The 9750-nt window shown below is 39.4% G+C and overlaps 2 protein-coding genes across 5 annotated transcripts in view; one reads left to right on the top strand and one right to left on the bottom strand.

Annotated features, from left to right (window-relative positions):
- Positions 1-4503, top strand: part of LOC101856392 (CCR4-NOT transcription complex subunit 10) — a 25856-nt gene extending 21353 nt beyond the window's left edge. For all 4 annotated transcript variants that reach the window (XM_035971540.1, XM_013086228.2, XM_013086232.2 and 1 more), the window contains exons 17-18: positions 1639-1711; positions 3644-4503. In XM_035971540.1, coding sequence (XP_035827433.1) covers positions 1639-1711; positions 3644-3705 — 135 coding nt within the window. In that variant the 3' untranslated portion in view covers positions 3706-4503. The remainder of the gene's footprint in view (positions 1-1638; positions 1712-3643) is intronic.
- Positions 4504-7306: 2803 nt separating this feature from the next.
- The window catches only part of LOC101847926, a 3957-nt gene continuing 1513 nt past the window's right edge, over positions 7307-9750 (bottom strand). Inside the window, exons 2-3 of the mRNA XM_005090490.3 lie at positions 8560-8848; positions 7307-8222 (exon numbers count right to left, since the gene is read on the bottom strand). Of these exons, the coding sequence (XP_005090547.1) occupies positions 7772-8222; positions 8560-8729 (621 nt within the window). The 5' untranslated portion in view covers positions 8730-8848 and the 3' untranslated portion in view covers positions 7307-7771. The remainder of the gene's footprint in view (positions 8223-8559; positions 8849-9750) is intronic.

The following is a 9750-nucleotide window of genomic DNA, read 5'->3' as shown; positions in this document are numbered from 1 at the left end:
CACTTTCTGCATACAGAGACACTCTATACAAGACTTCCTCTTGTGGGGATCAATTTCACACTTTCTGCATACAGAGACACTCTATACAAGACTTCCTCTTGTGGGAATCAATTTCACACTTTCTGCATACAGAGACACTCTATACAAGACTTCCTCTTGTGGGAATCAATTTCACATTTTCTGCATGCAAAGACAAAGACCCTAACCACAGACACCAAAATTTTTATGTCTTAAAAAAAGCAGTTCCTATCGGCGGCGTCGGTTCGGTTCTGTCATTTTGGTTGTAGGTGGCTAACCGGATTTTCCTCCATGGGAAGGGCCATGCCCGACAAAACTGATGATGACCTTGATAACAAACGCATTTGTTTTCAAGGCCGTGAGTCAGACTGTCAGTTTGGGCAGTTGGTCTATTTATAGTGTTCACTGAATCCTCCAGAAACGGAACTGAACCTCCAAATGGCACTGCCTATTATATATGAACAAAGCTTTTTAGCAAAGTCGGGTAGGCAACTTTAGTTCTATATTTAGTCAAGTTGGTCATGAAATATGTAAAGATCGGATCGGATTTAATTATCCAGTCTGTTTCAGAACAGAACATGCTTACTGAACCATTAATCAGTTTGTTTTGTGCTTTTAAGTTTATGATGAGATAAACATTGTTTGTTCTGTTTCGCCTGTGTGGATTATAATGTAAATTGTCATTGAAGTTAACAGCAGATATAGCTTACAAATAAGATTTTTGTTTTGATTCAATTCTGGTCGGGAAATCCTATGAGAAGGTCTGTCAAGTAATTCGTGCATTTGTTCCGCCCTATTTACCAATCAATGCTATAATTGTGCGGCAATCTTAAGATTGCGCCCCGCGTTTTAACGATCGTATAATTGCGCTGCAGTCTGAACATTGTGCTAATATTTTATATTTAAATTTATTTTTTTCAATTCACTTCCATCTTTATTCTTTTACTTACATCATGGAATGTTCACATTAATATTTTCAAAAGTGTGAGAATATAAAAATTAAAATTAGCATATGAAACTGAAGAGCTCCTAAGAATGATACAATGCCAGGTATCAAAAGTGTAAAAATATGAAAATTAAAATTAGAATTAAAAGTAACATATGAAAGTGAAGAACTTACAAGAATGATACAATTATGCAATCGTTAAAACACACAGTGCAATCTCAATTTTTAAATAGGGCGGAACACATTAACTCTGTGAGCCTGGCTCCATCAGGCCGTACAAGTGCCATGCTCTAGGGCTCTCTTTGATATGCTGCTAGATTTGTTGCCACAGGCAGTTGCCCAGGGTCCATAGAGTTTAACATTTTACAATCTGGGCCTAGAAGTTGTAATCGGAGACATCATGTACCTCTTTGTGGTTTGTCATTATCCAAATCCAGCTTGTTCTGGTTTGTTTTTACTTTGTGGGTGGTTGGAGGGTACTGCTGGTTGGTTGTTTTGGGCTGGGGTTTTTTTAGGGGGGAGTTCCTTTATTGGTCTTATCTATCTGACTTGCATTTTCCCAGTACTATATGACTTTAATGGTGGAGATGTACTTCTCTTTACTCAAACAAACATATTTACTTATAAATTTTCAAAGTCTCACATCTTGTTGTGGTTTTTGTCTCTTCTCACAGAGCTCTGAGAGGATTGGAATTCCTTATCCAGTGCAGATGTTTTATTTGAAGTTGTATCTGGATTTGAAGCAAGGTAAGCATTTATTTCAACCGACGGAAAAGTGGACAAAGCATTCTTATATTCAAAGGGATAGTTGTTGGCTGTCACTGGTAGGTCCTTCCTACTTCTTTTCTTTTCCTCTGTTGTTACCTTATGTCTGTTTTGTTTTTTTCCACGCCCTGAATGATCGAACAAAACTACATATTCATGTACAGAAATTGCCTTAAAATTCATGATATATGGGGGCCAGAGAATATTATACAGAAATTTACTTACCTCTTGCTGATGTTTTGTTACATATGTAATGTTGACAGCATGTTAATATAACCATGATACATAGTATGTGAGTTGGTCTGTTGAAATCAGGAATGTCGCCTCTTGCCATTTTGAGATTGTGTGTTTTTTCGAAAGAAGGGGTCTTCCTGATTAATATGCACTTTAAATTTTTCACTTATCTTTTCTAGAAGATGAGATATTGCATTTTGAAGTAACAAAATGTGAAAAAAGTAAAAACTGAAAAAAACGCATTTAAAGTTACCATTATTGCTTTTTATATAGTATCTGAAAGCAAATGGAATAATTGAGAAAAGTGTTTTTTTACAAGAATCAGCTCTTGAATTATTTTATAAAATAGTTGTGAATCCCCAGGTATGTATAACTCAGAATCGACCAAAATTGACCACTTCGACTCTTTTTGCCGATTTCTTGCTTCCTGGGTTAGCGACATATTCCTGGTTTCCTCAGACTGGCATACGTATGTGCAGCAACACAACGAAATGAATTGCTCGAAGCCCTGAGCTGCTTTGAGATAGCAGGAAAATCTTTAATCTTCTCTGAACAGTGTATTTGTGACTCCCCAACTTTGAGTGATTATAATAACTTTAGAACGAAAGCAGCAAGACAGCTACAGTTTTTAACCTCCTTGTAGAGCCTCAAACAGATTTTTAATTCAATACCCAAAGCGTTATTTTGTCAATATGGGACTTGTAACTCATTTTGTCATGCTGCTGCACGTATATATATGATATATAGAAGGTTATCTCTGTTTGACCTACCTTTTGAGGGCAGATGGTAGACAATAGAGTTACTCATTTTTGTTGTTGCGATATGTGTCACGACGTGGTAGAATCAGGCACTCATCATTTTTGGGAACATTGAGTTAATGGTATAATCCACAAGGTTGTTCAACTTGCCTTTGATGAAAGAAATACCCTTCTATCTTGATTGAAGAAGGTTGGGTGGCCTGCTGTCAGATATAAAATTAACGAGATATTGGCCAACTAAATTTGGTGACTTCCAAAGCTTGAGTGTCCTTAGAAATTGCAAATTTACATTTTTGTACCATTCATCAATGTTTTCCGCTAAATTCCGCCCGGAAATGTGTTTTTAAATTGATGTAAAAGATGTTGAGCCAAATTAAGAAAAATTTGATAAAAATTGCCCTGCAGGCGGAAAACTTTGGTTTCATCGATTTAATTATTTTGACGAGTGCCAGATTTCATCACGATGCCTCACATATGGGTAATGTTTATGTGTTTGATGTCTATGTTCAAATGGAAGCTTAAGTCATGTGTTTTGCAGCGGGTTGATGGATACTGCAAGTCCATCTGCTAGTCTGCTCATCTTGTATCTTTTCAGTATTACTCTTGACTCTTGGCAAAATCTTTTTACAGGGAAATACTAATGTTACAATTTTAAATAATAATAATAAATATCACTTTTATAACACCCACTCCCTGGTTGCTTTAGGCGCTTCAAAATAAAAAAGAATTTCAATAATTTACATAATCCCACAGGTTCACTGTGAACTAAAAACTCTGGGATGTGTGTTTGAGTAACCGTTTGATTGAAAGTGTATTTTTCTGTTTGTCCGTGTATATATAATGCATTTTTCACAGGGACCTGTTAGTCTTTGACCTTTGCTTTTTCTCCTGATCACTATTTTGTTTGCTTTTCTTTCTGCAGGTAACAAGAAAGGAGCCATCAGTCTTATCAACGAGCATTTCGGCTACAATTCAAGAACGTGATTTGTGATCCTTCACGCCTATTTCCCTACCCTCTGTTCTTAATCCCCACTAACATAAAACTTTTTTGCACTGGCACACACACACGCACTCCTACTGACTTTGTTGGCTTTATGCAATTCTATTATTTTTGGCTGGTCTTTTATCAGTGAAAGAGGGAAAATACATTGAGAGGAAAATCTTTTACTGGTTTATAATTTACCATCATTTTACAGTCTTGATTACTTTATCGTTTCGAATCTGGAAATAATAATACTTTTTTTTTACCTAGGTCCTGGAGTTGGAGCCATAATTTCGCACTTAGTTTTTATTTTTTTAAGAGAAGGATATGATTTGCATGTTTTGCACTTGAAAGAACTGTGGACTGTTGAAAGTTGGAAGAGAGTAGGGAACCCTGTTTGGGCTCCTGGGGCAAGCTTGTAAATTTATATCGGCTTTGAATAGGAAAAAACTATTATACTTTCGGAAAGGATTTACAGCTGAAAAGCATCAGGAAAAAATTAGCCATGTATGATAGTATCAACTGCTCTTACTTCAAGTTGAAGTATCGGCAATCGGCTCCCCCTGACACTCAATGGAGGAATGCAGAAGATTGCGAATCTAGGGACAATTTTTTTACCTGAAAGTGAGCAAAACTTGAATGAAGTGATTGTCTCTCTCTCTGATTGCCTTTGTATAATGTCAGTACCAGTTGTGTGACGTGTGTGCATGTGTCCAAATCAAATACTGAACTGTATACATCATCTTGCGTGAATGAAATGTCCATATTATGCTAGCAATTAAATATTCAAACCTTGTGTACATTTTTGCTTTTGAGTTGGTTGTATCACGACTTGATCTGTTTGTTGGAAACCTTGCTAACAACAGTCACTTCTTCCCAGCCCTTTACTAAGGTCTGGAAGGGGGGCCAAGAGGTTGAGGTATTTTGTCTCTCATTCCATAGGTCTCGGGGTCGAATCCGGATAGCAATGGAAAGTATTCTTCTAAAGTTTCCTCCTTTCACATCCTTTCCTGCTGTCTAACAATGTTCTGTCGTCTGCTTTTGTCATAATTTTCTGCCCCCACTGCCTCATCTCCTTTGCCCTCTCCTCTAGGCTCCTGACTCTTTCTGCAGCCTTTCTACTGCTACTCTTTGGTTCCTTCTTACTGCTGTCTTTCAGCCTCACCCTTGATCTTATGATAGGTGAGATCTACACCTAGCTTTCTCAGATAAAGGTGAAAAATCCCGGAGGTCCTGTGTTGCACACGTTAAAGATCCCTTGGTGATCCAAAATCGATTAGAGTAGGGTTCAGCCGTCGCCCAGGCATAATTCAAAGTTTTTTATCTACTGAAAATGTTTAATGTGTCCCGTGCTCATATAACCTTGTGCAGTTGCGAGCGCTGTAAAACATTTTGACTAAAAATGTCAATAAGGTTTGGGGTCCCGTATCTGTGATGCAAATGCTAGGCTCATAACTGAAGGCGTGCATTTGATTCACAGAGTTGAAGCTGCCAGCCTCATTTAATGATCTCAGTTGTGCCAATTTGGCCATAAAACACTATTATAATAATGTGTGGAAGGTCAGAAATGAAAATTGTTAGCTCAGCTGAGTTATTCTCTTGATTACATAATTTAAAAGTGATGAATTTAAATAGTACTACCATTTCCCGCCATAATAAATGGCTTGCTATTTTAAGAATATTTTAAGTACAATTTTGCCCTGTCTTTAGGCCATTCCCAAAGGGGGGGGGGGGGGGGCATTTCTCGTTCAAGCATAGTAGAATTGTAAATGGGCTGACTCATGTCACGCTCATAACTGTGCCTGATCTACAACAGGGAACTGCTGCTTTTTCTTTCCTGATCCTTACTATTGTCATTCTCCTCTACTTCTTTTGTATGTTTGTCACTCTCTTGTGCCCTGCTATTTTGGGGTGCCTTGATAGTCGAAGCAGACCTTGTGCTGTTGAAGCTAGAGAGGTGGACAGTCTAAGTCTGATTCCCTGTAAAGACTTCTCTGTTGACACCCACCCCTTGGCGCTCATATGACCTTATGCAGTTGCGAGCGCCGTAAAACCCTCTACTATAAAAAAAAACCCAACAATTTTGCCGTCACTGGGCCATGTAGAAACTTAGAACCCAAAGACAAGCAGGAGATAAAAATTCAGTGTAAGCATGCATGTAAGCCCAAGTGTATGTATTTTTAAAAAAATTTATTTTCACTTCTGTTATTATGATACAAGTACAATGCACACATAGGAAATTTCAATATCAAAGGTATTCCCACAGTCAGTTTCCATCTTAAATAGAGTATGATGAAGAGTCTGGAGTTCAAGTCCTTACAAATTCATGTGGTACAGCAGTAGCTTGTTAGGTTAGTTGGTGAGACATTTTAATACAAATAGGCTACAAATAGGATGTATACATGATTCCTTTCACTTGGTGAGGATTTTCTTTAAAATTGTTATGGCTTTTGATTTTTTCACACCTTTATTTAAGTTGAAGTTCATACCTCTGGAATTGGAATTGTTTGATATTTTTTTCTAAAGCTTTGTAAAATTCAAGATAAAAGAGCAAACTTATGAATACGGTACACAAGCTGTATACTGTTCAAGTTTTTTTAGAAGGCGGGAGGTATTTCAACGTTTTGAAGCCAAATAAAAAAAACATTTTGCATAGGGAACGCTGGAGAAATTCTTAAGATCGTTTCGCTTCGAAAGCTTAACTGCTATTTGTATGTACATGTACCTCTTTTCTCCCTGCACATTAAAATTTCTTTAGACGTGTATTTATAATATGTGATGTTTAGTAGTACATAGACTTGGACTACAAATAACGATTACTGCTAGTCGATGGATGGAGATGTGAGAAGTAAACTGGCTCGCTGTATAAATTCACTTTACAAAGGCAAGAGTTTCATTCACAAAAAGAAAAAAAAAGTCACCTCAAGTTTGGGTCCGTGGTGTAAGCTGTGCAAACATACGATCAATTTGAAAATTCATCCATACACAGAAACTCCCCCCCCCCCATACACACAAACCCCCCCCCCCCCCCCCCTCTCTCTCTCTCTCTCTCTCTCTCTCTCTCTCTCTCTCTCTCTCTCTCTCTCTCTCTCTCTCTCTCTCTCTCTCTCTCTCCGCATAATAATAGATATAATAATAATAATATCTGTGGCCATCCTTGATCGACGATTTTGTCGAATAGACGGTTTTGTTTTATACATTATACAGGGAGTTCAATACATCCCTAAGCCAAGCATGACGCGCAACACCAACGGTAAAAGTAAAGCATGATATTGTGTACATTTTTACAAGTTACAAGTGTTGATAAAGATCACAGCTTCTTCAAGAATCAAATAACATCCTCCTCTGTCGCTTTGCGTACACTGTGATTCAGGGACTTGTCAAAGCAAAATAATATGATAAATCAGATAAAGTAGTGTGTCTTGAGTGAGAAGGTGAAAATAGGGTTGAGTCTTGCGCCCAATCTTAAAGCTGCTGGGGACATTTTGGTTTCTGTTGTCGATTTTCTTTGCACAACAGTTTTTAGTAACCCTCCGGATAGGTTAATTTGGCCATATATCCATGCGTCGGTATTGTTGGTGGGGTAGGGTTCCTTCATTTTGACTGTCACGTATTTGACTATGGCGATGGACACTTCGTTGTAGCTCTGTGAAATGTCAGAAACTCTTGAGTATTAGTATTAACATCACGACGCCATTTATTTTAAAAACTTACATTACAAGAATAATGTTCCCGAAGCTCAAAAATACATCTTGATGAGAAAAAAAAATGTTCGCCTTACTACACTCCCTCAGGGCAGAGGGTAATTTAAGTTTGAGTGTTTTGAGGCTTTATTAGTTTTTGGTTTTATTTTAATTGTATAATATATATCTAGACGTTTCATGCCTCTACCGACACAATTCAGATCATTTATGATTTAGGGGTCGTTCTACCTCGACACTGCTGTGTGGTTGATTATGATGCCAATGATAAGTTAACCAATACACCAGTTGCAGTTATCAGAGCATGAAAAGCGTCGGTGGTGTTGGAAAAAGTCTTTAGACATCAACACGCCAGATTTTCAGAACCCTACGAGTCTGCCGAGGCCTCTAACGAAAACAGAATGTTTTCAGACCATGGTCCGATCCTTCGTTCCTCTCGCCCTCCAGATTCCACGATCCCCACTGGACGGATCCTCATATGGACAACCGTGGTGGAACTGGACTGGGTGATCTTCACACGCCCGAACAGCGCCTTCCCATCCACGAAGTAGATTCTAAAGAGCGGCAGACGATTGTCCGCCAAATTCACCCACTCGCCGCCATTTCCTTCTTTTAGCTGGATCTGATAGACGATTGAGTTGAACTTGTCGGCGTTCTCGGGCTTACTCCAGTGTAGTTCTGTCTGTGTCTGCGTCTCTGCCCACAGGTTGAACAGATTTTTCTCCGGGATCACAGCTAGGGGGAGGTTGGGGTCAATGTTCTGGTTGTTTGTGCTGCCCGGTTGGCGGGGTGCCTGTTCTCTGCCAACATCGGGCAGTCTGGGGGGGATAGAAAACGTTTGTAAGTTTAAGTACATGTCGTGTTTTACTCCCCCCCCCCTCTTTGACACAATTTAGGAGGCAGGCTACTTCGACCCTGCAAGTTTCAGAAAGATTCGTGCCAGAAAGGGGGTAAAAGAGTTCATGACATTTTTATTTATTCATATTATATTACTGCAGTTATTCATAAGTCTACACTACGTGGAAACGAAGGGGAAAACAGCATCAACAACAACATCAACTATAATAACAACGACAACATCAAAAACGACATCAACAACAATAAACAGCAACTCCACCCACCCCCACCCTGTTTCCCCACGACGCTATCGCTCACCTGCTGACAATCTGCACATCCAGCTGAGGCAGTCTGTCCGTTGGAAAGGTGAGCGAGTCCAGTCTGATAGGCGGCGGTGGGTGGTCTCTGGGGGTGACGGGGTTTTCCTTCAGGTCACCCCGCTCGTCCACTGGCTCGGCTCTTAGCTTCATTGTTTGAGAGTAAGACATGGCTCACAGTCACACGGACACACTGAAGCTGTCACAGGTTCGCTAAAACTGCTCACACAGACACACTAGAGCATCCGGCTTGTCGTAGTTTGTCCTCTCGATTTTCTGCACAGCACAGTCTGCACAAAAGAGAAGTTTAGTTTTGTTTTAGTAGAGGTTTTACGGCGTTCGCAACTGAATAAGGTCATATGAGCGCCAAGGGGCGGATGTCAACAGAGAAATCCTTACACTTACAAGGAATCAGACTTACTCTGCTCACCTCTCTAGCTTCAACAGTACAAAGTCTGCCTCGACTATTAAGGCACCCCGGTAATAGAGGGTCACAAGAGTGTGCTATACAAAAGAAGTAAAGGAGATGGCGATAGTAAGGATTAAGAAAGAAAAAGCAGCAGTCCAGGCACAAGTATGAGCATGACATTGATGAATCAGCCCATTTATAATTCTATGTGCATAAGAACAGGTTAATGTCCCCCCTTTAGGAATGGCCTAGAAACAATTCAGTTAGTAGCACTTCCCCCCGGGGGGTGGGGGGGGGGGTGGAAGTTTAGTTTGCAACACAAACAGGTTATATAAGTGTCTAAGATTAAAGATGAACCGAGAGAGTAACGTATAAAGAAAAACAATGCAGAGATAAGGTTAATGGTTGATAGGAAAAAATGAGCAAACAACACCAGAGCACCCACCAACCACCCACATGTTTGTGCACCTGATACGGAGTAAAGAGAAGCACATCACAACACCGGCCATTTCATGCACGAAAGAGTAAGACAGACAAAAAGAAACAACCGAAAAAGGTGCAAAACAACAGAAAGAAAAAAAGAAGAACCTAAGAGTAACGCTTTCCATGTACCCACAATGTGCATAATTATCATTGTACTTGATAAGGGTACATTGAGATATTAATTGTAGATTTAATGGTTTGCAAGGGACTACTACTACTACCACTACTACTACTACTACTACTACTGCTACTACTACTACTACTACTACTACTACTACTACTACTACTACTACTACTACT

Source organism: Aplysia californica, unplaced genomic scaffold, assembly GCF_000002075.1.
Source record: "Aplysia californica isolate F4 #8 unplaced genomic scaffold, AplCal3.0 scaffold00018, whole genome shotgun sequence".
Lineage (NCBI taxonomy): Eukaryota > Metazoa > Mollusca > Gastropoda > Aplysiida > Aplysiidae > Aplysia > Aplysia californica.
This window is presented reverse-complemented; position numbering and strand designations above follow the sequence as displayed.